The sequence below is a fragment of the Crassostrea angulata genome, chromosome 10 (assembly GCF_025612915.1).
Source record: "Crassostrea angulata isolate pt1a10 chromosome 10, ASM2561291v2, whole genome shotgun sequence".
NCBI lineage: Eukaryota > Metazoa > Mollusca > Bivalvia > Ostreida > Ostreidae > Magallana > Magallana angulata.
In genome coordinates this window covers 15,450,508-15,478,489 of record NC_069120.1, presented here as the reverse complement: position 1 = coordinate 15,478,489, position 27,982 = coordinate 15,450,508, and the positions used below count along the sequence as shown (strand labels likewise).

Genomic DNA, 27,982 nt, shown 5'->3' with positions numbered 1-27,982 from the left:
TGTCATATTTCATATACCTGGTATTGTTTAACATCACCAATACTTATCGCCCAGACTACTCTGAATTCTGGACACTGAACTAATATAACTTGTGTCCATTTGTTGAGAAAATGAAGAATCAGATTTAATAATTGGGAACAATCTGATTGTGAACTTAAATGCGATACGATAGGGAAAAACAAATAAGAAATAAATTGGAATTATCCTATTTACATATGACCGTTCAATGATCTAACATAGCCAAGTTAAAAATAGGTTATCAGCTTAACATAGATATACATGTAAATCACAAGATTGACAAAATATGTACCAACGAATTCGAAGGACAGTCCCTTGACCTTCTGACCTCTATTGAACGAATAATCCACCCTTCATATGTGTAATATATATTTTACCTTTTTCTTTTCTATGCAAAATAACTAAATATAGATATACATTGAAGACCATTAGCATTGAAGGCCATTCTAAGTACATGTATTGTCAATCTAATTAAAATTAGATTTTAGACCCACTTAGTGTAGTGAGCGGATCTAAGATCTAATCTTAATTATAAAGATTGATGTATTGTTGACATCGTTTTCTTATCAGAGAGATGAAAGAAATCTTGGTTACATTTGATAAAACTATAAAAGATCAAGCTACCCTAGACATCCTCTATCACATGCCGAATTATCTGTGTAGATTACCTACATTATTTATGTCCGATTAAATCACGGACACAAACTACAACAGAAAGATGAAGGCTTTGAGCATCGTCTGCTTTGCATGTTTTCTCTTCTTTTATGACACGGAAGGTGCTGGCATTGTGACGCAATTAACATTGGGTAAGATCATAGACATTTGTTGACTTGATAACTAAATTAAAAAAAATAATAAAGGACATAATTTATACTATTGCTTTGTAGCCGAGCATGCTCTACGATACTTTGATCCAGAACCAGAGAAGAACTATTCACAGGTAGACGAAAAAGACAAATTACTAACATTTTTGTTTACTATAGTACATGTATATATTTACATTTACCAAGTATTATTTCCTCTATTTTCTACGGAAACTTATAGTTAATACCATTTTAACAAGACCTTGGACTTTCGGTAGTATGTAACTATCCATTTCTTGCGTCAAACCTAGTGAAATATGGCGCTGGTTTGAAGTGAAATATACCTATTGCGTAGTCTTAGCTCAAATCCAGACAAATCTTGTTGATTTCAAAGAGCTACGGCCGAGTGGCCAGCAATGAAATAGACAGGGCCAACCCACATTGCTGTTTGACACAACTACCCAAAGTCCAAGCTTCTGTTAAAATGATTCTAATTTATAACTCTAGAGAAACAGCCAGACTGAAATCTACACGCCCTGTATATCTATTGGTCGAAATCTCAGCGGCTGAAACTGACAAGAAACTGACAGAAATGAAATTAACATGCCCTGTTTATCGATTAGTCGAAACCTACAGCGACCTAAAAAAAAAACACCACGGACTGCACGAAATAATCATGATGATGTCAGACTCAAAGTCTCACAGGAGACGATTTGGCTGTTTCTTTTAACTAACGTACTTATAAAAATGTACATAAACAGTAATTTAGTGAATTTTACTTACTTTTCATAATAATTAATTCATTCGTTAAAAGAAATATGTTAATATAAACAATGAAACACTTTCTTTGATGATTTATGCGGGTTATGAAGGTAGCGATCATTGCAGAAATTTTTTTATATAACCCGTTTATTTTCTGTAATGTCGCCACCTTCTTAAATGACGGGTTGAATTTTAAAATTGGTGAAGCTAAAATATCTAAGTCCATATTTCAAAATAATTTGACAATACATATCTCTAGAATAAGATCTTACTTTCACAGTTGTGTCATAATGTAAAATATTGCGCAACTCATGAAAATCGCTGCCCCTTCCAAATTTAAATGATTGAAATGAAATGGATGGTGCATTACTATATATTCAATATTATATTTTATCTGAATATATTATACAAATTAGCTCAGCTGCAGGGGCATCTTCGCTAGCCAAGAGTTTTCGGTCCACTTTGCTCCCCATAAACAGTCTATGGGGAGCGAAGTGGAAAACCCTTGGCTAGCGAAGATGAGCGGGAGAAACTATATTGGAATTCGGTATCCTTACACAAGTCTGTCGGGCCAATCTCATAGGAAGTCGTTTCTCTATTCATTCATGTAGAGATGAGCATGTTGATATGTAATAAATTGTCAATTATATACAGTTACATGTTAATATGCATCAGTTTTGGCTATTTGAGTAACATTTTGTAGATAATCAATCAGCATAAGACAGCATTCTTCGGTGGAACCCCGTACCCGGACGCGTATTACAATGAACTCTGTGAATTTGGTAAGTTAATGGAGATATGTTAAAAAAAATCTAGAAAAGTAAAAAAAGAAAAAAAGAACGCTACTGTATATTTTATTTCACTATTTCTAGGGATGTTTTCGAACATATCAGATGACACTAAATCAGGTCCATTTTTGAATGCGACCATCAACTACATAAATAAACGTCCGAAGCCATGGGACAAGGTATGTAGACCCCAATATCATTGTGACACAAATTTGAAACGAGCAGTGCGAGTAAATTTTGCTTTTTGACAACAATTCCACAACAACATTTTTTTTCAGGCGACTGAGCAGTTGTTTTCTTTCATGATGGGCATGATGTCTAATCAGGTTTCCGATTCCTTGTGGACAAGTCTGGGCGTAGAGCAGGGCTTCCTCTCCACGATGGGATATGTATGTTATGTCTACAATATGTAAATCTTGAATCTGGGTTTCTAGCTCACCTGAGCTGAAACTTGCGCCCGCTTGCTTGTCTGTAACTTCTATTTATTACGGACGTCTTCATACCAGCTGGTCCCATTTCAACCAGGAGCTCAAATTTTAAGTAGAGGATCGCGCTCATTTGAAACAGGGAATTATTTAAAGAAAAGAATATATATCTTTAAAATTCTACAATGATTATAACTACATGTATGATTACAGCGCGTATAAACGACAAAGAAAGCATTTGACTGTATAAATTTACATCTCATTTATTCATCTTCTCTCGCATATTCATAATTATGAGTAATAAGAATTACATAGATTTTTGCTAAAATTATTCACTTTTTTCTTTTTAATATTTTAAATCTTTATTCTAGACAAACTTCCACGGTTCGGTCCATAAAGCAAGAAAAGCAGGCAACTTTGGTATGACTACTGAGAATTCTATAGCAATAGGTGTTTAATATTTTGAAGAGTGGCTTTCTGCGGTTAACATGAGCTTATCATATTTGTGAAAGACACTGTAGATTCTATCTTAAATAAGTTAGAGAAACGTACGCGTGTTAAAAATGGCATTTCAAGAAATATGAGACACATACAAACCTCAACTTAGTTACAACTCCTGTGTTCATCATAACAGCACATTGCCAATGTTATCAATATATCAGCTGTGTTGTTGTCTTCTGGTTTTAGGTGGAGACATTGTCGTTGTGTACCTTCTAAGTGTTTTCGACGAAATTGACGAATGGTAAGGATTCCTCTTCATTTGTGTTTTTTGAAGACTGTTTATAGTATTCATCTTTAATACTCATATCGTATTGATTTGAGAATACCATGAGTTTAAGGGTTATCCATGTAGGACAACATATTATCGATTTAATGGTTAATAAGGTTTAAGTGAGATAGAATAGTAAAGGAACGTTCCCTTCAGATTCTGACTACAGTACTGCATGTTTCGAGATTCTTCGACTAGCCCTTGTGATTCCTACTACATTGCTCGTTACCTTCATATTACTATGAACTTGCAAAGAAAGCATTAATTGAATAACCATTTTACAGGTACGTCCCTACTGACGATCTGTATGAAATTTACAAGGAGTTTTATGGTTCCGTCCAAATCGACAAGTCGTTAATAGAGTCGTGTTCAGCACTCGCTCTGGTTACGGCGTGAGTACTGTCTTATTTATTCTAGTATACAAATGAAGTATCATGTATACATAACACCTATTTTTTAGCAGTTACAGAAACTCTTTACATTTAATTAATATATTTTAGGTATGCAGAAATTACGGGAAATGCTGAGGTAAGGCCATGGATGGAAGACCCAATTTACTGTGGAGCACAAATGGTTTTCATTTGAATGCCACAGAACGTCGAATTTGTATAATGAGAGAGAGAGAGAGAGAGAGAGAGAGAGAGAGAGAGAGAGAGAGAGAGAGAGAGAGCGCGCCAACTGTGCCTCACGTGAAATGAGTTTCACGTGACCTTCACGTGAAATGAGCTTCACGTGAAATGAGTTTCACGTGACTTTCACGTGAAATTTCATCCGAAATCACTTGGAATTTTTTAGTGAATTTCACGTGAAATAACGCCACGTGAAATAACTTCACGTGAAATTCATGTGAAAGTTCACACAATTTTCACACAATTTTAACGTGAAATCCCTTTCACGTGAAATTCATGTGAAAAAAATTCATGATGATTGTCCTTTTCACACACGAATTTTACGTGAAAATTTCACGTGATAACACGCGAGGCACAATTGCCTGTATATATTGTATTATAACAGCTCATGTTTATATATTTTCCGCCATTCCAGTTGTTTACAGTGGTAGCGGATACGACGGATTTCCTGGTAGACAATCTGATGGACTATTTCCAAGGCGGCCTAATGGATATGGCGGCATGGACAAACAGGATGTGGCACGACGCCATCACTATGATCGAAAACGGCACCAGGCAAGTCGGCAAAAGAAGACATATACATAGTCAAATGCAACTAGCTGCGAGATCTATAACGAAAAAAAACCAATCATAATTTCAGCAAGATAGATATTAATAATAGATAATTATATATCATATACAGTACTTAGCATCTGACCGTTATACATGTTCGTGTATTTGTATCCCCCCCCCCCCCAAACGTATTGTGATTTTTTTTTCGTCTTCAATTTAGTGCGTGCAAAATCCCACACAACCCCCTTTTCATCAACTGTTCTAAGAAGCATGACACGGCAGGGTCACACTCCCCGACCCTCCCGAGACCAACTACCACCCCCTATACAGGGGACCTGACAATCAAAGACTTCAGGATAGAGAAATCCGACAGGGGCATCAGCATAAGACCAGGACAAAAACTAAAGGTTTTAGAGAGTTTTTTGTCACTCCCTCAATGTAAATGTATGACAGCAAAACATGCAGTTTTATTGCGTCAAATTTTTACATTTGATATGTATCCATATGCGCTTTATAATGCATTAGCATTTACTGAGTATAAAAAAATATTATTTTTCATTTTTAGACTAGATTAAAAGAGCTGAAATCTCATGCGAGTGCAGTGAAGGATGCAAAGTCTGAGAGTAACAAGCTGAAGGACGATTACCACTGGAGAGTCTTTTTTGAGGACCAAAATTATGGGTCTCTGCTGGGAAAGTAGGTCATAACGTTTTATTACGTAATCTACACCGAATTATTAAACGCACTATTGCATTTTGCATGTACATTTTAACATTGAATTTTTTATGTATTGTTTTATTTGGTTTTTATGGTTGTCACATTGCAGAAAAAAACTTATTAGGTTCTTTACTAAAAGTCTACAGAAATAGATCTCCATGTCAGTTATTACTGAAATCCAAAGAAGGCTTGGCGAAAGTGATCTGGGTTATTTTTAGGAACCAAAATTTTGTATATTTATAAATTGAAAATAAAAATCTTTGCATGATGAAAAATGCTAGGGATCCAATGTCGCCGTCTATGAATTGTTTCTTATCGACTATAGAAATATAGATGTCACTCACGTGACGCGTTTTATCCAATAACGTTGCGTCAATTTAGTTTGAGGAAAACAACTAATTGCTGCCTGTGACTAGTTAACCAATTTAACCGTTTGCCACGCCTAAGAAAGACTATGATAGTTGATACTCATATCTCGTTACGCCGAGTCTGACTTTAAAGTGCTAGTGTACTTGACTTACGCAAAGAACTTACGACTATATAACGACCAAATTTATATAAGTTCATCATTCATCAGCTAAAGAAATGTCTTAAAATAACTTCTTACTAGTGAAATTTTATTATGGTTGTTCAACTTGTTTGAAGTATTGGGAATTGTTAAAAGTTGCGGAGCAGTCGATAAAACGTGGCCGATTTTTAAAATCCATCCCCAGGTCCCTTGCCGCGGCTGACGTTGATGGGGACGGTAACGTAGACGTTGCTATTGGAGCTCCAGGATTCTCCCACAAAGAAAACATCATGGCGGGAAGGGCCTACATTCTCTACAGTGAGTAAGACTTACATTTTGAGAAATCAAACTTGTAAGCAAAACCAAACCGATTGGAAAATTCGAACTTAGAAAACGTTTGCATTTAAATAACTTAAAAAAAAAATCAAATTTTATGATTTCAGATTCTAAAAATGGATATCCGAAAGGATATTACTACGATAGCGTAAATATTAATAATGCAACTCTGGGATATAACGAAATATTTGACGGAGAGAAGGAGGTAGGCAATTGGCTGTGGTTTGTGATAGTGGGGGATTTTTTGTTTAACGACTCTCTAGTCACATATCATCGGGGTCTCCTACTTTGCAGAAACACTCTCGTTTCGGGTCCTCGGTGGCTTTGCTGGATGTTAATCTGGATGGTAATGTGGACTTGGCGGTCGGCGCCAGCTCATACGGAGACTCAGGTCCCTTGGACTATAACGTATGTATTGATATTTTGTATTTGGGAGAGGTTTTTTTTATAGGCTTTGCTTGTTTCCCAAGCCTAGGATTGAGCTATCAAGAAATTTAACTTGAAGTGTTCAAGTAAACGAAAGGGATTTTTGAGATATTGGGCATTGGTTTATGTTGATCTGATCGAAATGATCTCATAAGCGTAATTCAAATGGCTAGAACTTTATGGACAAGTTAAGTCTTTGTGGGATGGTCAGTGTTCCTTTCTACGTTAATCCGTTACAAACGTGATTTGGCGAGAATTACACGGGGCAAAAATAGTTTTGTATACAGTATAGATATGAATACACCGTTTTATGGTGACCTTTAAGTGTCAAATTTGTTCAGGGCAAAGTTTACATATACTTTGGCACGGGAAAAGACAGAAAATGGACCCAGAAACCAGACATCATTCTGACTTGTCAGGTAAAACCTATTATTTTTCAACCCAGTTTGCTTGAAGACAGTAAGAATTGGCCAGTACTGATCGAAAGTCATCGATATCTAAATGTACAATAAATGTACTTGCTGTTTCAGTCCAAGTACTGTAATCTTGGTTACTCGCTGACCGCGGTGGATGTGAATCAAGACGGGCACCCAGACCTTGTCATGGGCACCCCTCATTACAGCCAGGGCAACCTCACCCAGAACGGAATGGTGGCCATTCTCCAGTCCAAGGCCATAAGTATAGCTTTAAGATTTATTGATAACCCCACCCCCTAAAAAAAATGACACCCAGTCTGATTGTCTATCTTCATGCTAAACAAAATCCTTCATACGTTTAAAAATTTACAAGAATTAAACTGAGCTACAACATGAAATCATGTAATTACTGTTGACATTTTGTGACCAGGTTCTGGTACTACCATCCCTGTGGAATCTCTGGCAAGGAAGATATACGGGGACCAGGTGAGTGGGCATAATGTCAGAAATTGTATACAGACTGTCGCCTCATGTAAAGGGTGACTGTTAAATATATCCAAATTCTGTACCGTGGAGGAAATTGTGATAAAATTATTTTCCCTCTGTAGTCCTATGGTTGGTTTGGTCAGCGATTAAGCGGGAAAAATGGCGTGCTTTTAGTGAATGAGCCCTACTTTAGAATTTGCGAAGAGTAAGTATACTTGTGTATGGTGCTCATCCAAAGTAGTACTTATATATAAAATGTTAGTGATGTTTAACGTTTGTTTTCAAAAATTGTCCATGCAGCCCATCATGCCCCGGGTTTTCTGAAACGGACAAACAAGCCGTGGGCAGATTACACGTGTACAGCTTCGACACGAGCTCCCCAATGACCAACATGTCCATTGCTGGGCGGGACGCCAACGACCTCGCGGGTCAGAGCACTGACTTTGGCGATCCCTTCGGTAACGGTTCATTGGTTTTAGCCGTGGGGGTACCCGGTGCTGATGTGGAGGGGGAAATTTTCACGTTACCGAACGAATTGACGCAAGCTGGCAAAGTCATACTTCTGAAAGTAGAAAAAGGACAACTCACAGAAATTGCCAACTACGAAAGTGATCGACGATACAGTCGGTTTGGATTCAGAGTTAATGTAATTAATGGGCTTCTATATTATTAAATATTCTATTAAAGTATCTGTAGGAAACATTGAATAAAAGTCAGACGTTAAAGACATTCAAAATATTGTCCTTTTTAACAGTTTGCCGACGTTAACAGCGACAAAATCGACGATTTATTGATTGGAAGTCCCTACCGGAACGACGACCCGTCCAATCTGTTCAGCCTTGGTGAGACTTATTTGTTGTTTTGTGTCACTTCGAAATCTTGCATCCATTTGAAAACGTCGCAAAACGCCCGATACAACACAACACATTGGTTCCTAAGACACGAATTTAACAAAACTAATCATTATATAATAATATACTTATGTTAACCATTCATAATTATTGATTACAGTATTTGATGGGAAGACTTATGTGTTCCATGGCGGAGAGAAGTTTCCGGTCGGAAACGTCACCAAAAGGCATTGTAAAAAACAATCGCCATGTCCTGATCATAACGCAAGTTTCTTTCAGTCTGGGTATTATCATGATTATGAAATTGTTTCAAAACTAAGAAAGTGTCTTTTTTAACACTTGACCATTTTCGAACAGGCAGATAGAACCTATGCCTCCTTCCTGTCTGATAAGAACTATTTTGGAGATAATTTCGTCACTTTGCCCTCGTTGAATGTGGTGAGTAAAGAGAAAACTTGAGGACAAATAATGCATGCAACACTTCTTGTGAATAACCTTTCTCATGAAATGACAACTATTCTTTTTCTTTCCAGACCCAGTTGATAGTTTCGGCCTCCATCTGTGCGGATGTTTTAGAAGACTTTGGAACCTACTCAAGTTTTGTTTACGTTTTTGATACGGGCAGCAAGCCGGGAGATGGTTGACATTTATTAGACATCTTGTATGGTTAGGTTACTTCACTTAGAACTGAGGTTGAGCACATCAAATAATGACCAGCACTGACAGTTACACAAAATGCACAGTCAATCTCTGTTACTTTTGTAAATATGTCAATCATTGAATAAAAACGGACTCAAAAATACGTTTAGTTGACTTCTTATTGTAAAAAATAAATTATAAAGTTTTGGCAGAGTAGTAATCAAATGCTGATTCTAATTGTATGAACAATAGAATAAATGTAGAATATTTGGGTATTATGAGTTTATTTTATAGACCTAGTCAAAATTATTTCTCAATTACCAATACAAATACAGGTACTTAGTTTGTAACCAGTTTCAAAACAATATACACTGTATGTACTAAATGCCTTTAATGAAAACAGGTACTTTTGTCAGCAATACATAATTCAGTATTCATAAATGAATTGCAGCTGTACTTGTAATAATAATATTAAAAAAGTTCTAAAATTGAAATTAATGTCAATTTATTTGAATGATGTATACTATTCCAAACCTGAGTTTTAAACAAATTGAATGATTATCAAATGCATGCTCTTTAATTTTGGTACAAAAACACTTCATTAATCCAGTATGAATTGTAAGATAACATCTTAATTCTACATATTAAGTTTTGAAATAAAACATGGAATTGACATATACTGTAGACCCAACATAATGCGTTAAGCATCAGAAAAATTATACATTTTCAAACTCTGCTCCAAGATGACATTTCAAAATTACATTCATAACTTTTTTTTTTAAAGAGTTCTTTCAAGACAATACTTGAACACATTCTTCTAATTAAGACAAATAATTAGCATGTTCTGTGTCAAGATGCAGCTACTTGCGATAAAGGTTCTTCAAGATATAATGCTAATGCCTCCATCTAAAACATAAAATGTACTTAGCTACAGTCTAGTTAAATCAGAAGCAAAGATAATATATGTACCATATGTATGATTACCTTGAATATTCCTCTTACCTTTGCCTTTAGAATTCCAAATCCAACATTTTCTTTTGAACAAATGCACAATAAAAGATTGGCTACCTTTGTAATGGCAACTTTACCTTCCTGAAACATAAGTATAATAGAAATCATACTCTTATTATAAGCTAGAAAATACAAGTTGATCAAAAAAATTAGTGTACATATACATGTACAGTACCGATCAGAGTCAACCTAACAGAAAATAGACCCAAACTAAACCCTGGGTTTATTTTCGAGGTCTGTTCAGAGTTTACACTGGGTTTATTAGTGCAGACCCAGAATTAACCCTGAGTAAACCCAGAGTGGACATGGAGAGTAAACCCCGATCAGAAGTAGACCCTGAAAACAGACGCTACATGTGTATTTGGAATATACAAGGGGGGGGGATTACAGATGGTAAGATAAAAGACATGTCTGCTTCACACTTCATTGCCCCAAAAGCAAACCCCAAGTAAACATAAATAAACCCTGAGTGGACCCAAAGTAAATCCCGAATGAACGCAAATTTTCAAAAGTCAGACCCAGAGTAAACCCGAAAGTAAACTCAGGGTTTAGTTGGGGTCTGCTCTGGTGTTAGGTTGGGTCTGGTCAGTACTGTATAACTTTTCTGTACCTACATCTATAACTTTTCTGTACCTCAATGATAAATTTTCTGTAACTATATCTATAACTTTTCTGTACCTACATCTATAACTTTTCTGTACCTAAATGATAACTTTTCTGTATCTATATGTATAACTTTTCTGTACCTACGTCTATAACTTTTCTGAAACTATATGTATAACTTTTCTGTACCTAAATGATAACTTTTCTGTAACTATATGTATAACTTTTCTGTACCTACATCTATAACTTTTCTGTATCTAAATGATAACTTTTCTGTACCTATATGTATAACTTTTTTGTACCTAAATGATAACTTTTCTGTAAATTTAATTTGTAACTTTTTTGTACCTAAATGATAACTTTATTATAACTTTTTGATAACTTTTTTATACCTATTTGATTTTTATGGAAAAAATAAATTGTCAATAGTTATACTCTAGTTATGACTTTTTTGTACTTAAGCAAAAAGTTACAATATAGGTATAACTTTTTGATGCTAATTTGGAACCATAATTGATCAGATGGTTCCAAATTGTGCTAACTTAGTTATGACTTTTTTGTAACCTTTTTAAGGGCTGGCTCATAGGTATAACTTTTTAGTCCTTTTTTTTTTGGTATGGGATACAAGAAAATGTAACGACATGATATAAAATCTAAATGTAATATTTTTATCAATCCTTTAGAATTTTTTTCACACTGTGAAAGAAAAGGATACAATTATTGAGTGAAAATACATTATCTCTAGAACCAGAAATGTCGCAGTCATACAAAATACCATCATATTATAGTACATGTACTTCATGCACCAGTTAAACCACTGACCTCACATTCTAACATAATGTACTTGAGTTTGTCATCACTGAAGGCCACGGTCCCACTCTTCTGGTACGACATCCACACATTACTGGCAATGGCTGCTGTCACAGCGGCATCCTTGTCTCCATAGCCAGAGTAAGCCAACAAGGCACCTTCATTGTTCAAGAGTCTAGAAAAAAATATGTTATTCAGCTGTGTTGTGAATATAAAAGGAATGATGAAGTGGATATTGTTAGATCTTTCAGATCAATAGGGATGCAGTACAGAGGCTGACTTAGGCTTTACCTTAACAAACTCACATTGTAGATACTGACACATGGGACTTATTCAAATATTTTAATCTGACATTAATTGATTATACATAATTTTTTTTTTAATATTTACTTCTGCAAATATTATCTATATAAACCTAATAAAGAGCAAAACATTCATTTTGTTTGTCATGTCATGATATCAATATATTATCAATACCACAGCAAATTTTGCAAGCAAATCTGATTAAAATCAGGGACGTACAAGTATGCAAAACTGTTATATTTTTCTTTGTTAAAATATATCACAATTGGTGTTAAATTATCGTGATCTGCAAAAGATTCTAAAGTTAAATTAATATAAATCATTAAATTCTTAAATGTATTAACACCCATGAGATTCAGTGAACTTACAAATTCTATATGTTTGGGTCAACGGGGGACTTTATGATGCCAATAGTTCAACTTACAGTGTGCTCTGAACACCTCCTGTATTAGCCTGACTCAAAACTTGTGTGAGCGCTTTAGGTTTTAACATGATAAATGACGATTTCTTGCAGATGATGAGGATGTTTCTTCTACTTTTACTTTCCCATGTCGAGTCACATGATAAGTTTTTACACGGTTGTGTCGTGTTTTTCAATTGGTCTACTACAAGGTCGTGAACTCTGAATCACTTCCGTAAAAACACGACAAAGTGACGATGGCCGAGAGAAAGAAAGTATCCGAGGACTGTGTGGAATACAGAATTTTCCCGGCATTAAATGGCATCGATGACCACCAGACTTTACTGCATGCTTTAGACACGTGCTTGGCCCTGGTCAGCCCGCACGTTGTAGATCACATTTGGCATAATGACCCATTTCAGCTCACACCTGTGGACGGTAGGATACACAGTACACACTGCTACTGTTGACAAGGGCTACTGTCCTCCATACATTGTAAAGTTTTTGACAAAGTAATAATGTTATAACACCAAACTGTTTAAAAATTAAAACGATATTCTTTCAGAGTGCTGCTTATAGAAGAAATAGATGATAAAATCTTATTACATTTTAAGCTCGTCTAAGTTTTATGGCCCCGGGGCCAGGTCTGTAGCTCCCGGTCACAAAAATTCAGATGGACGACCTGGGAGCTACAGTGCCTTTCATAGTAAAAAAAAACCTGCAATTTATGGCACACACAAAATTGCGCTAGTTTTTGACTGATTAATCTTTTTTCCGAACACATTCTGCTCATATATTAGATTTAAAAAAATTCCTCGGACATTTTACTACAGATATCGTCCTAGTCCGAAATATCTGACGTTTTTCTGGCTTTTTTAACGATTTTGATATTTACTTTCCTGGCAAGAAAATATCAAAATCGTTAAAAAAGCCAGAAAAACGTCAGATATTTCGGACTAATATCGTCCGTCACTTTACTTGCCTCTGATATTCTTTTAAACACCATCACCAGTCCCTAAAAGTGAAGTGGTGCAGTTTGTTTACATGTAAAAATGGCGACTCTCGATCTCGACTTGAATTTAACATAACATTTTCCGAGGTTGATTAGCGTGTTTCGGGGAAAGTCTGAGGCAAGGAAAAGGACGATGTCAATAGAAAATTGCATGAAGAATTTAATGATACTAATTTTTTTCATCGAATTTGTGTGTAAATAAGGTTAATCAGTCCCTAACTAGCGCAATTTTTTGTGCGCCGTAAATTGCAGATTTTTACTTTGGGAGGCACTGTAGCTCCCAGGTCGTCCATCCAAATTTTTCAGACCGGGAGCTACAGACCTGCAGCTAATTAAATTTATACTCTTTGGAAAGCTATTTATTTTTAGGTTTAAAACAATCATTATTTTCATCAATCATGGTTTGTGTTTTCCAGATTCATCTTGTTCATAATGTTTAGTTTTCATAATGTTTACGTTTTCAATTATTATCTACTCTATAAACTTATAATTTATCTATTTTATCAACAATCAATAGTGTTTTCTTTGTATATTTTTTACAGGCTCAAAAGACTGTCCTTCTCATTTATATGGTAAAACCACATTTGGGGACAATATCGAAGATGAGTGGTTCATTGTGTATTTGCTATTTGAGTTATCAAGACAAAGCCCAGAACTTGTCATACAGTAAGTAACTTTACACAATTCTAGCACTGCAGTGATGAACTGTCGACAAAGAATTAAATTGCAAAAGAGAGATGATTATTATTTATTAATTATAAATGTTCTTGAATTTGTTCTAATTTTTTCTCCTATAGTTTTTGCTTGAGTATTTTCAGCTAATTTTTGCTAGATATCCAATTGTTCTTTTGTTATCTGATTTTTCAAAGAATCAGTGTCAACCTCTAAAATGAATGTAAAATATAAACAACAAAATGACATGCATATTTTACCATAGAGAACAGTGATCCATTGTTTTCTTGCTTTTGTTGCAATATAACGAGTCAATCACATTTCATTTTCTTTCAGAGTCCAAGACATTGATGGGGAATTCTTGTTGATTGAAGCAGCTGATGTTCTACCTAAGTGGGTGAACCCTGACACTGCTGAAAATAGGGTAAGTTAAACAAAGTAGTTTCAATAAGATATTTTGAATATTGTTTGCTGGCAATATCTTAGGGCATGTTAATAATTTTTCAGGTGTTCATTCACAAGAATGAGTTGCACATCATTCCCATGCCCCAAACTCCCGCAGATGTGACTGTGCTCCCAGCGTCCACACCAAGCCTACAGGAAGCTGTGAACTGCGTGCGGAAGTTTGCCTCTAGAACCAGAGCCAACAACGGAGTTCAGAAAGCTCTGAAGGCCAGAATTACTGAGTAAGTCCATGTAAATACACTGATATGCACTCCTATTAAATTATGAGATTTAATACCCATGTGTCATAATCTTTATTCACATTTAGAAATCACTCTGTAATTTATTTGCATATACTGGTATTAGCTAGATTACACTGGGTGACTCTGCATGTAGGTATAGATATCACTTTTGTTGCTATTTGATAGATTAACACATAATCATGACTTGTTACCTTCATATGAATCATACACTGCCCAAATGTCCAGATGTGCGTTTGATTTTTTCAGACGTTTACTTACATGCATAGTATACATGTGTAAATGTACAATCATAATATAGAACTGCCCTCATGATTGTACAATAAACACACTACTGCAGGTATCCTGAGAAGATCCAGGAGAACATACATCACACACACTGTTACATCCCAGCAAACTTAGCAGCCGTCTTAGAGAGACGCCCCTCCTTGGTGTCTGCGGGGGTACAGGCTTTCTACCTGAGGGACCCTATAGATCTACAGGTAAGCAGTGTACCCCACAAAGATACTTTATGTGGTTTCAAAATCTTTTGAGTATCTTATATTCTTAAACTATAAATAATGAGTGTTGAAGCATAGGGTCTAAGACTCCTCTTTAAAATTAAAATGATTTTTTTTTTGTTGATTAAAATTTTTTTATAATTAATACAACAGGTTTGCAGAACAATGCAGTATTTTCGACCCGGAACACGAGTTACCAGTAGGGTAAGATAATATAAACTCATGATTTTTAATAGATATAAAAGTGCTTACTATGCTTGTATCCATTGAGATTTACATTGAATTATTCCAATTTCAACATTTTGTTTTTAAACTACATGTACATGTGATAAGTTGAAGACCACAAAACTGTACAGGAGCTATATATACTGCCCATCAAAAAACGATACAAAATATTGCTTAAATTCCTCTGACAAGGCACCATATTTCTAAACTAACAAATGCATATTGTTGCAAATATCTTACATAGGCATTGGAACCGGGGGGTAGGGGGGCTTAGCCCCTCCCCCCTACTTTTTTTGCAAAGTTAGACCTAACCTGACCATTAAGCACATAGCATCATAGAGGGTTCAGCCTACCCCCCACCCCCATTTTTTCTTGCAGCAAACATAATTGTTCCTAAATTTACCTTAAATTTAGATTGAAATATTGAGAAGTTGGGGTCATAGGTATTCCTCTCTTCACACGCCACAGATTGTGTACACTACACAAGTATCGGAAGTTCACATGTCAAACACAGTTGATGTTTTCCAGTGGCTTGCAAGCAAATGAGAGAAAAATGGCAGCAGTTAGCAAGAAATTCAAAATACTGTACAAATTTTCATATACTGTGAATTTTGATGTCCTGCCGGTACTCTGTCAATTGGGTGGGAAAAAATGGTACATTTTGCGTACCCCTGGTACTTATCACATGTATGAAACTACACCACCTCCCCCAAACACAATTAAAAAAAATGTAAATGAACATAAATACATTTATGAACAGTCTATTCTAATATTTGCAGGTGAAAATGACAAGATGTCTCTATGCCCAGCTAAAGCAGCAGAAATTCCAGCCAGACAAAAGGTCTGGGTTTACCCTTCCCACCACCAGTAACCCCAAACACACATCCCATGATCTTGGAATGAAACTGGTATGATGATTTTAAACATTCAGTTAATAGTCAGCTGTTTTTGACCTTCATTTATTGTTTTCATTTATTTTCAACTTCTTGTACAAATTGTTTTTCTATCCGAACTTTGTTATGTCACTTTTCAAGAAGAGGACATCAATTAACAAATGTTTGTCAGTAGACTGTAGGTTTGCTTTGCATATTTATATCCTAAATGAATGTAGATTATTGATTACTCCATACCCAATTTTTACCAAGCAAGCACGTAGCATCAGGGAGGGCCAGTTAAAAATTGATATGGAAATAAGGAAATTAGGATTGAAATTGAAGTTATATACTATGCCAGCCCCCACCCCCACCCCGGATTAGGATTTTGAAGATTTAAAGTCTTATTTCCTTTTTTTTTTTTTTTTGCTTGTCAAAAAATGTTACATGCCTGCCAAGTGAATTGCTTTAGATCATACCAGGTCATCGGGTTTACATATTACATGTAAACTAAATAAACTCATGTCCAACCAATATCTTTAACCAATATCTTTATGAATGAAATATATATCAAATAAACAGATCTTCTTTGGGTTACAATTTGCTTAAACCTGCATGCTATTTTGTCAATTATAAATAAAAACTGACTGCATTTCTTATCCATCTTGTTCAACAGGCACATGGGTTTGAGATTTTATGTTCCAAATGCAATGAAAATGAAGAAAGATCACAGAATGGTCACTCTGTCAGACCTAATGATGCTCGATGGAAAAGATATCTCCAATTCTTGAAAGACAAAGGCTTTTTCAAGGTGCAGTATTTGATGCATATGCATGTTTAGATAATTTTGCAAGTTTCAAGATTATTTGAGAGAGAAACAGAGAGAGAAACACAGAGAGAGAGAGAGAGAGAGAGAGAGAGAGAGAGAGAGAGAGAGAGAGAGAGAGATGAATCTTTCCATATCTTGAAAGAATTATTTTATGGAATTAAATTCAATTTCAAACATTTATTTTGCTTATGTTGTAGGGAGAGATAGAAGGATCAAAAAAGTACAATGAACTCCTCTACAAAGCTAGAGAGTTCTATCAGCAACAGGCATTTCCTGCTAAAAGGTACATATTAAACAAATGTTCGAAATTGTTAGAAAATTGGTATTCAACGAATATTGATGAAACCACAGTATTACATTTATGTGAGAAAAATGATAAATAATCAGTGTTTGGTAACTGTTGATGTATTAGCAGGAGGACTGTTGCTGATGAGGTGATGGATTTGCTGGACAAAGTGACCTTTGACATTGATGCCATGAGAAGAAACGAAGGAAACCTGCTTCCACCTGATGGTAAGTGTAAAGGCCCAACTTCAAAGGTATGTGAAGGTTGTTTCCTTTGAACGGTATTGAATGAATTTTTATGATTTCCACAGATGACAGCTGGCTCAATATTTCACCCGAGGAGCTGGAGACTTTGTTGATGAAGAGGTCAGGTGTGTCCAATGGCAGCTCTCCATCTGCTGACCTCGGGCAGGTAGCCAGCGGAATGAAGTCCTTCGTAGATAAAGTCTCTGGTGTGGATGGTGCTGAATTCCCAGGGTGAGTCCTTAAGGGAGTCATGTAACAATTTATATTCTTCCCATAACAGAAGAAGTTCTATTAAATCAGTACTCTTTTCAAAGACCTTGTAAATGGCTTCTGTTGTTTTGTAGAGAAGCTGACGAGGAGGGGATTCAGTTTGACAGTACAGGGTTTATATCAGCCATGACAAAAATGTTTGGTAAGAATGAGTCTTTTTATGATTCCATTACAAATTCAACAATTTATTAAACAGGCATTTTTGTCAGCTACTTTGACACATTAGCTGTATTTGTTGCCATTATTCAAACTAGAACCAAAGTGTCCTAAAAGCATTATCATTCTATTATGAGTATGATACACATACTAGTTAATCTAGTCAGAGCCATATTGAGTGGATTGATGCTGTTGTCAAGTTTGCTAATCAACATTTATGATGCATAAATGTTTTGATACTATAGTAATCAAAATGGATTAAGGGAGAGCCTTATATATTAAATAGGAAGCATGTATGTCATTGCTGTCATGTAAGATGAGTTATAAGTATACATCAGATGCATGTGTGCACGTATGTTTAATACATGTACTGATGAAATATTTTCAATGTTTATAGAATTTGAGGACCCCAATGATGGAAATTCAAGCTCTGACATGGAAGAGTATGGCTGGGATGATTCTGACATTGATGTGGACGACCAGCCCCCGGTAGTTCAGACAGAGAAGAGGAAGCAGAGTGTGAAGTCTGCGGGGGGTCCCTCTGTACAGGATTACATGGACCTTATGGACAGGGAACTCAGCCAGACCAGTGTGGGTAAAAGCTTCGAGAAAGACCCCATCGTCAAAGAACAAGCATCTGAACCTAAACCTCCTCAGGTTAAAATTATGGCAATTCTGTATACATGTTACTTTGAATTTTCATGTGTGTAAAAAATTAGATTTAGTATTAAGTATAATCTGTGTGAATTGGTAATTCAATTGAAATGGGTTAAATAAATAAACTCTGACAGTTTTCATGAGAAATGAATTTGGAATTTTTCTTCATAGAATGACACCAAGACGAAGAAGAAGAAATCTATAGCAGAAGAGGATGATGACTTTGAACCAGTCAACATTGACATCAACATAGTGAAGAATATGTTGGAGTCCATGAATGCCCAGTCCGGCCTAGCGGGACCTGCCACCAACATTTTCAGCTCCATGGGGATCCAAATCCCAAAGGAGACCAAAGAACCCCCATCCCGACCCCCACAACCTCGCAGGAGATCGTCTGGGACCGAGGATAGGAATAGACCCCCTGCCCCTCCCAAACCAACCAATCTCCCCGTGTCACAGGGCAGACAGAGGCCACAACGACCTCCCCCTCCCAAACCTACCTCCCTACACAGACAGCAGTCCAAGGAAACCAATGTGTAGTGGCCAGGTGCCATCATTGTTGTATAATAATGATGTTAAAAATTAAAAAGGCTAGAGGATTCCTCTCTAAAAGAATGACTTGAGACTGTTCATTTCAACTTAGAACTCCCCCTTGACCATTGTTGTGAATTAAAACGTCTGGATTTGAGAAGGGAATTTTATTATGAGGATAACATTCTGTAGTTGCATGTAAGTTGCAACAACATCTAAAAAGTGTTCATGTTTTAATTTTTACACCATAAAAACCTGTTTAGAGTTGTTACAAAAAGTTAACTTGGAATGGCATTTGTCTTCAATATTCAATATCAGTAGCTTTAAAATGTTGAAAAAAATTTCTATTGTTACATGTATATATATGTTAATTGTTACATTTACATGTATATCTGTATTTCTAGATGCATGTAAAAGTTTTATTGTTGAGATTTTGGAAATTTCTAGTGGGTTGATACTTTGAGGTATCATGAACCATGTTTTAACTTTTGCACTTATGATTTTTTTTTTACATTTCTTAGGATCCCTTAGCAGATATATGCTTCTTTTGAATTTTCATTATTGTGCATTAACTTAGCTTAGATATTGTCTTCATATATTGATGCTTTACCTTAAAACAAGATGATTCAGTTACTGTAATTGTACAATAATGACTTTTTCAATGTTAATGCAGGGAAGAAAATACCAGTGAGAAAACGACTGGATAAGTGTATTGATCACTATAAAAATGCCATAGACAGTGATATATCGTAACCATGATTGTATTATGCTGTTAAAGCAAAGAAAATACAGAGAAGCCGCAGAGCTTCACAATGTAACCGGTTTTTAAACACAGTGCAATATTAGATGTACTGAGATTTTTTTTACACCAGAAATGTTAAGGTGCATTTTTTTTTTAAACTTTGTTTTCGTGCATGGTAGAAAATTGTTGTAAACATGTACATGTAAATAAATTTTGTTGAAAATGCTTTGCTAGATAACCGCAGTGTACAAATGGTGTCCATTTCAAGAGGTTGTTGTATTTTTCTTATTTAGCCAAGTTGTTGATGTTTTTACTATGTTGTGCTCAGCTAGAACATCTCTCCATTGTAGCATATACATGTATGTACATAGTGTGTAAAAGTCAGTTATTACCTACATGTATAATGATGCATGCTGTAAAGATTCAGTGCTTGAAAAAAAAACCATAATAGTTACATACATGTAGTACTAATTGTAAAACACTGCTGGAACCATTGTTTTCTAAACTATGCAAAGTACGGAATCTCTGATTTTGATTTTTCTTTCACCTCAAAACATTCCACCTACTTTTAATATATGGGATTTTTTTATTCCCATTGAATGCAAGATTTTTTTATGAGCTGCATTTTTACACAGCTTAAGATTACACATCTTAATCTTTGATAAAACCATTAAAAGTTGAAATATTAATTTTTTATGAAAAACAATAATAGTGCATAAAATACATTGATCTATTATTAACCAGTAAGAAACAAAGATCAGCAAAACTATAATGGTCTTCTGAGCATGTATAATACATAATGTATCTGATACAGTCATTTCTTAATTTTTACTTCAGTACCTTGATAGGTACTGGTACCTTAATATTATTTAGTCACATATGGTACTTTGAACTTGCTCATTAACACATATAACAGACAGAGCGAGAAGCTCCGAACATTGGAATCTTTTGGTTATATCCTGTTTATTTTTTTGTTGCTCTTTTCATTAATAACAAGTCAGAATTATCAGCTCTTATCTATACTTTATCTGTAGTTTGAAATCTTGAGAAATTAATTGCATTACAAAGGTTCAACTATTGAATAGTCTACAGTAATTATGAAAAGGGTTTTACAGTAATTGTTATAAGGTGATCAAAGCTATGTGTGCATATTTGGTTCCAGGCAATCACTTTCTTGCCATATATTGTGTCTTTTTCTTTTTTTTTGAGTCAAAGATGTACAAATATTGAAGTTGACAAGCTTAATTATGTTATAGGAGAGATCATAATTTCCTTGTAAAGTAGATGCACCTTATATATGTGTACCTTTATGATAGCTCACCTGTGTGTAGACTTCCACAGTGTTTCTAGTCAGATGTATTCTCAATGCATTATATCTTATTATGTCAGCTTTAGTATCAATGTGTTCCTGGCTATATATAGTTTTCACCTTTTAGAATAGCTTTCTCATCCATGTTACATTCCATTTTTTAGTTTGAAAATATCTCTATGTACAACTCAAAATCATTTTCCCTCAAAATTTTCCGTGTTACACAGATAAAAATCCATCAGTGTAAGGGAGAAAAAAATTGGTATTTTCTGACAATGATTTTTTCTTTTCAATCAGATGGTCCCTATATCTAGCGTGTTTTGCATACATACATTTTGCAATACTGTACTGTGGATTTTATTTCTGCTTCTTTTTTATTCAGCTTAAAATATGGTCAATAATTAAGACTTCTGTTTTCTCAATTTTTATTGGTTGTGATTATAACTATCCTTTGCATAATACATGTATTTGATTTTGCAGCAATGTAACAAAAGTCAGTCAGAGCTCAATTTAGGCTACAGCAAGGAGCTTCTGATCCTCTTTGTGTTTGCATATAGGTCTGGCTCTAGCGAGGTTGTATTATTACACTGAATCGGTGGAATAAGTATAGTATGTAATGACATTATATTTTTTGACCAATTTCTTTTGTTTCCCTTAGATTTAGTGAGTATATTGTATAAGTGCTACATGTATCTGATACATTGGCAGTAGCTTTCACAATGAAATACTAGTACTTTTGATTTAAATTGACTGCCAAAATTAACAGTCTGGTTCCGTATCATTCATTATGATTTTATCATGTCTGCTCAGTCCAAAATCCACAAGAATCATTTTATCCTGTTTTGCAATTGTCAACACTCTCACCTGCCATATTTTAATAAGAAATATAGGTGTCATAAAATGTTTTTAATACTACAAACACTGTTTATGAGGTCAGTATTATTGTAACAGTTGCACAGACCGTGTGAAAATAACTACACTCTTCTCTGTACGTGTTTTATGTCTTTTTTTATGTGCAACTGAACACATATTCATACACAGATACATGTTAAACAAGCAGCAATAAACAGAGAATTCTGACTTTTTATCTGTTTTATTTCAAATGGACCACTCAGCTATTATAAAGTCCTTTTACCAAGAGTATAAGAATCGCTCTCTTTGTTAGTCTAATAGTTATTTCAGAAGTATCACAATCTCAAGTACATGTATATTCTTTGAATTTTTGTTCGACCTTTTTATACCTACTTAATATAAAAATCTGCTTGCATTGACATGAGTTATATTAAAAGTTCAAACATAAGGATCTCAAGAACTTGGCATAAAAGGCAAGAAAACTTCATTTAATTACCCGACCAAGGTCGTTTTATCAAGGTCAATGTCAACTGACAATATTTGACTCACCCATAATCTTTGGTCTCCCAATAGCAAAGAACGTGTCCAAGAATATTTCAGCGGTAGAATTTTGATTCAAAACTTGTGTATGCAAATTTGTGTCGTGAATGAACAAAGATGGTGTCATCTTACACAAAACCTGACTTTACTTATCTTTACTTTAATGTGACCCTTTTGTATAAGGATAATATAATTACATTATCTGATATATTTTATATACAAAAATATATATAAAATATATATAAACAAAACACAACAACAACAACAAACACAGAAGATAACACGCTCTATACAAAGATTTATTTACGTTTGTATAAATATTTAATGCGTTGAGGCTTGTGAACATCTGAAAACGGAGTTGATCGAACTGCTGATGAATTAAAAACAGCAAACATTTATATCGTTTGTTGCCATGATGTCCTTCAAATGTAGAAAGACAGATTTTTTCCTACAAAATGCCTCACACTTATTTAAAGAGTCAAACATTAAATTAGAGCGATTGGGTATCAAGTTGAAAGACAGCAGGGATGTCTTTTTCAATGATTGGATCTAATCAACACCAAGGTTGACGTATTTTTCAAGCCTCTCCATTTCTTTGTGGGCTTTTTCAATCTGTTTCTGAATGCGGGCCTCCTCTCTCTTTTGTTGTGCCAGCATCTGTTTCCTTGCCAAAATCTTTCCTTGATTTTCTGTGAAAAATATGTACATAAAAAACGATAAAGAACAATAATTACGTTTCAATTATGGTATTATCAACATTTGATTTTTATGGTCTTTTCCAATTTACCTCTCCATTTCTCGGGATCCTCTTTTTTGAGTTCCATCAGTCTGCGAGGCGGCATCTTTGGGGCTTCCTCCGACACAAAGGTCAGACCGAATGCTACCCCTCCTTTCTTTTCCGTCACCCCCTCTGTTACCATCGTACGGCGTACCTTATCGTACACTTCTTTCTCCTCTTTCATGACACCGACTTTGTTATTTCTAGCCAAACAACTCTGAAACAACCCCATGTTGATTTCTTTGATTTACAGAATGCGTGTTACTACACAATATCAATGATAATGTATAACATTGTGATGTCACAGTATCATGACGTATAGTATGTATGCAAAGTAAATCTCAACGTCATAATGACTGGCAATTTATGACGTAATCACAGTTGATCAATATAATGTTGTTTGATCATTTTCCGTATAATTATAATTTTATTTAAGGGTTACGTTTACTCAGGGGGAAAAGAATCCACTAATATGAACAAAAAACTACTTATTGTACATTGTAGCCCAACTATTGTGTTGCTATTTTTCACTTTCAAATGACTAGGTTAATTTGTCCACCGTTTCCAAGGCTTTCTTTATTTTGTCATTATTAGAAATAATAACACAGTTTGTAGGTTGGGAAACAATTAGTTGAAATATAATAACTTACTATATAAGATATATATAACATCCCCGTAAAAACCTTCAATTGTTTTTTTTTCCATGAGATACTCTACATGTTTGTACATTGCATATATGTGAAAATTCCAAAACAAACTTGTAAAAATTATATACGAGTTGTGTTCTATCAGAAATATAAGCGCCATTTGTTTACTTTTGCAAAAGTTAGGTTTCTTTTTAATATTTTCTTAATCAAATAGTGACCCTTCTCTGGCCCCCAAGGCTACGATATGACTTATTGTGAAATTTCTATACACTAGCTAATACTATAGAATTTCACAGTTATTTTTTCGTTATTTTTACATCGTCATGTAATGTAATGTTAACTTCCTTTATATTCATTTCACAGATTAAAAGCTTCTCTCTGCTTCAATTTTCCTCGGGATTTCAATTCTGAATTTCCTAATTATATTTTAAAGAAGACCAGATCTCTTGTTGTATCAATTTTCAAAGCCTTTTACAACAGAATGCTTTGCTCCAAGTTTGGTTGAAAATAGGCCAAATATTCTAAGAATAGAAAAAATGGCCGAGGTAATGAATTAATATATTCCACCTTTGTGTAACGCTTTCGTTTCCAGGCGAAATCATAAAAAAACGTTTTTTTAAACCATAGTTTTGAATGACTTAAAGAATACCTTACTGATTCTGAGGTCAAAGAATCATAGGTTAAGATCAGAATATACCGAATTGTTTATAATTTTTGTTAGGAGAAAACTACAATTAATTTTTAAGCTTTTTGCAATAAAACTATGAATTGACTCTTCCGAATTGAAGGATTTTAAATCATATCATGTAACGATTATAGTGAAGCTAATCTTAAATTCAAAGATTTTGATATTGCTGGCTTTTGGGTCTTGAGAGCAAGATTTTATGAATCTAAACTCGATTATCCTCTACCCGACGAACCTATAGTATATAAGGACTTATATACTAGTATAAGTCCTTATATACTATAGGCTACGAGTAAATTTCAATGTTATTTTATCTTGGTTACAATTCCGTTTAAAATCAAGGTTTTTGTTCAAAGAAAGAAAACAATGGCATGCATTCGATACATGTTTGGGTTTTTTTACAAACATAATCAAGACGACATGCTCACATTTCATGTTTTTATTCAATGAGATTTAGTCACTCTTGCAAGGATGGTGATATGTTTCTTATTTTTTAGGAAAAGAGCAACAACAACAAAAATATGTTGAAATTTAAAAAGAAACAAAATGTGAGTACTTTTTAATCAGTTTCTATCAGGATATAGTTATGACAGCATAATTTATTCTGTAGGAAAGGGAGCTCCACAAAGACTGTACTTGTTGGTCGCAATTAATGTAGAGAACCCCTGTCCGGTGCTGATACATCCACAGCTGTTCACCCGGTCATTACAGGGAACCGTCTCTCCCACGGAGTAAATTTTACCTCCGGTCGTACATGTACCTGAAACAAAAGATGACACAAACATACAAAACAAATAGACTTTATTTCTTAAATTCTTAAAATAGACCCTACATAAAAGCCAAGTGAAGAGAGAATGGAAGATGACTTTTAAATATGTGTAAAGAGATGTTCTGCAACATGTACCTGGACATAAGGGGCAGGGTTCGCCCTCCTGATCGACCTGTTCCTCCCGGGGACAGCTCGGGACCTCACACTCCCAGGTCTTGCAGTAATACAGCCCGTCTTGGTAATCGTGTACACACTCTGTCTTCTCTGTAGGTCTGTCCTCTTCTTTGGAGTAGACCTTGCAGTCATAGAACGATTTGTCATTTTCAGAACCTTGCACTGCCATTGCGTGAAAAACAGAAGTAAAAAATCGTTCTCTATATGTTTTTTATGGCTGTCTGATAAATTATATACAGTAACTACATGTACAACCAATGGTGTAGACTTCATGTAGACATCATGTACATTTTCAAAGCAACTTCATGGCATCCAATTCGCACTAAAATTTGACAGATCTAAGTGATATGAAATATTTCAGATTAATGTTCTGAAATTATCCAGAAGAATTTTAAAACTCTGAATGCATAACTTTTCTCTCTCTCTCTCTCTCTCTCTCTCTCTCTCTCTCTCTCTCTCTCTCTCTCTCTCTCTCTCTCTCTCTCTCTCTCTCTTGAATATAGGATTAGATAAAAATTAAAATATATCGCAAATACTGCCTCAGTAATTGATTTTTGGGAGTTGATTTTAATCAACTCTCCTATGCAGTTACTCTGGCAAACCGAAACTGAAACAGTGTTTGGACCTAAGCACAAATATTCACCGCTGACAAGAGTTAGTTCTTGAAAATAATCGATAAATTCGATGTTATGTACGCTGAAGCATTTCTTTTAAAGGAAACTTATTTATAAATACCTAAGAAATAGTCAGATTTTAAATAGTACGAACAATTTAGAAGTTTTTTGCAGTCGTATGTATTCCTACGCCAGAGTTCAATATAGTCTCGTTCAACCATCGGCTGTCTCCGTACATCTCCGACAAGCAGAGAGTCAGTCTATATTTAGAGGTCGCATCATCAAGCTATCACGTGACCTTGTACCTCTTACTTTCCGGAGATTAACGGAGACAGCCGAGCATCTGGTTGAACGAGACTAGAGTTCATTATTGGTTGGATCCATACACTTTTTGAAATATTTCGAATATCGATACATAGTTTGATGAAATCAATTCTATTTTTAAATATTACACAACATGATTCATAAGAGGTTTTCTCGAAATTCTTGTCGGAAAGGTCCGAGAATCCATATTATAAAAATGTGCGTAATGCAAATAGAGATTATAAACTACTTGCCAAGCAAAATAACATACCGTTGATTTTAAGATAAATAATAATCGATAAAATCAACTCCCGTCAGTACTTCAGTACTTTGATTCAGTATGGTACATACCGGTTACTGGTATACTAGTAAACGCCACTAAGCACATCACTAAACCGTAGGCCAGGAAGGCAGTCATGTTCTGCAATAAAAAGTGTGAACAAAACAAGAATGATTCGAAGGACAAATGAGTATACATATATATATAAAGTTCACAAGTATTATACATACTGAACCTGTCAATATCGGTAACCCGGTTAAATGAAATGGACGGTTTTCAAGCTGGCTTGACTTTATATAAGAAGCAGATGTCATGTGTTTGTCATCACTGAATTTTCCCATCATCCGACATATTGTAATGGTCAATCGGTGGTCTGTTATATAGTTTAATGACAATGGTAACAGTTGATTTTGACATTACACTGACGATTAATAAATGACCATTATTCATTAAGTATCAGCTGATGTGTGTCGCCTCATAATTAGGAAAATATAAAGAAAATCATGACATTTAAGGTTGTATGAAATACCTCCATATTGTGACGTGCATCCTATTAGAACAATAAAATCAAAAAAATAATTTCATTGTTCTCTCCTGGAAATGTAACCCAACAGCCTAGTACAATGGGGTAGAGCGTTAACTATGAATCTTTTAGTCATGATTTCGGATCCTGCTGGGGGTTTTTATACCTTTTCAAAGGTTTTTACCATTCCAAAACTGTTTCAAGTACATTTATTTGGTCAAATTTTGTAAAAATTCAAAAATTCAAAATAGTGAAAGTATTTTAAATGTAATGTACTACATTCTCATTAAGGTTCAGATTTCGACACCACCAAAACGTTAGGCAATATTTTTTTTTTTTTGTGTTTATTAATATATTCTAACCTCCTATAGTAAGAAATTGTTCTTTTGCAAAATTGTATCATAATGTTTAAAAGGACATTTAAAAGAAAAAATAACAAAATTGAAAATTGTATCTTACATGTACAATTAAACGAAACCAACGGGTTTGATATTCTTCTTTAATTAATACACAAATATTCCATAGCTAATGTTGGCTATATTTGCTAAGTGAGTA

The 27,982-nt window shown here is 34.8% G+C and overlaps 5 protein-coding genes across 6 annotated transcripts; 2 read left to right on the top strand and 3 right to left on the bottom strand.

Annotated features, from left to right (window-relative positions):
- Positions 1 to 686: 686 nt before the first annotated feature.
- LOC128165906 (phosphatidylinositol-glycan-specific phospholipase D-like) lies at positions 687 to 9,288 on the top strand. The gene is made up of 24 exons (XM_052830846.1): positions 687 to 824; positions 906 to 958; positions 2,287 to 2,365; positions 2,456 to 2,550; positions 2,650 to 2,760; positions 3,168 to 3,216; positions 3,484 to 3,538; positions 3,850 to 3,957; positions 4,066 to 4,093; positions 4,610 to 4,749; positions 4,967 to 5,153; positions 5,312 to 5,442; positions 6,177 to 6,289; positions 6,415 to 6,512; positions 6,602 to 6,715; positions 7,075 to 7,152; positions 7,264 to 7,411; positions 7,580 to 7,635; positions 7,758 to 7,840; positions 7,936 to 8,281; positions 8,390 to 8,477; positions 8,647 to 8,754; positions 8,848 to 8,924; positions 9,020 to 9,288. Exons 1-24 carry the CDS (start codon positions 737 to 739, stop codon positions 9,128 to 9,130), a joined length of 2,544 nt encoding a protein of 847 aa, XP_052686806.1. The 5' UTR covers positions 687 to 736; the 3' UTR covers positions 9,131 to 9,288.
- A 213-nt stretch (positions 9,289 to 9,501) lies between these two features.
- LOC128165908 (ragulator complex protein LAMTOR2-like) lies at positions 9,502 to 12,439 on the bottom strand. The gene is made up of 4 exons (XM_052830850.1): positions 12,277 to 12,439; positions 11,562 to 11,724; positions 10,128 to 10,217; positions 9,502 to 10,031 (listed from the first exon to the last, which is right to left on the bottom strand). The coding sequence occupies exons 1-4, from the start codon at positions 12,342 to 12,344 to the stop codon at positions 9,975 to 9,977; spliced, it is 378 nt and encodes a 125-aa protein (XP_052686810.1). The 5' UTR covers positions 12,345 to 12,439; the 3' UTR covers positions 9,502 to 9,974.
- Positions 12,440 to 12,503: 64 nt separating this feature from the next.
- Positions 12,504 to 22,342, top strand: LOC128165907 (protein ecdysoneless homolog). Of its 2 annotated transcripts, none has more exons than XM_052830849.1 (14): positions 12,504 to 12,690; positions 13,807 to 13,930; positions 14,273 to 14,360; positions 14,444 to 14,622; positions 14,981 to 15,122; positions 15,294 to 15,344; positions 16,145 to 16,273; positions 16,914 to 17,048; positions 17,264 to 17,349; positions 17,482 to 17,579; positions 17,663 to 17,828; positions 17,942 to 18,009; positions 18,421 to 18,680; positions 18,852 to 22,342. In XM_052830849.1, the coding sequence occupies exons 1-14, from the start codon at positions 12,510 to 12,512 to the stop codon at positions 19,218 to 19,220; spliced, it is 2,076 nt and encodes a 691-aa protein (XP_052686809.1). In that variant the 5' UTR covers positions 12,504 to 12,509; the 3' UTR covers positions 19,221 to 22,342. The 2 variants fall into 2 exon arrangements, with proteins under 2 accessions (XP_052686809.1, XP_052686807.1); XM_052830847.1 differs by having other exon boundaries at positions 17,479 to 17,579.
- A 576-nt stretch (positions 22,343 to 22,918) lies between these two features.
- Positions 22,919 to 23,845, bottom strand: LOC128168266 (uncharacterized). Its single transcript, XM_052834462.1, has 2 exons — positions 23,442 to 23,845; positions 22,919 to 23,343 (listed from the first exon to the last, which is right to left on the bottom strand). The coding sequence occupies exons 1-2, from the start codon at positions 23,662 to 23,664 to the stop codon at positions 23,204 to 23,206; spliced, it is 363 nt and encodes a 120-aa protein (XP_052690422.1). The 5' UTR covers positions 23,665 to 23,845; the 3' UTR covers positions 22,919 to 23,203.
- Positions 23,846 to 25,306: 1,461 nt separating this feature from the next.
- LOC128168263 (uncharacterized) lies at positions 25,307 to 27,248 on the bottom strand. The gene is made up of 4 exons (XM_052834459.1): positions 27,135 to 27,248; positions 26,976 to 27,045; positions 25,669 to 25,869; positions 25,307 to 25,524 (listed from the first exon to the last, which is right to left on the bottom strand). Exons 1-4 carry the CDS (start codon positions 27,246 to 27,248, stop codon positions 25,364 to 25,366), a joined length of 546 nt encoding a protein of 181 aa, XP_052690419.1. The 3' UTR covers positions 25,307 to 25,363.
- Positions 27,249 to 27,982: the final 734 nt, after the last annotated feature.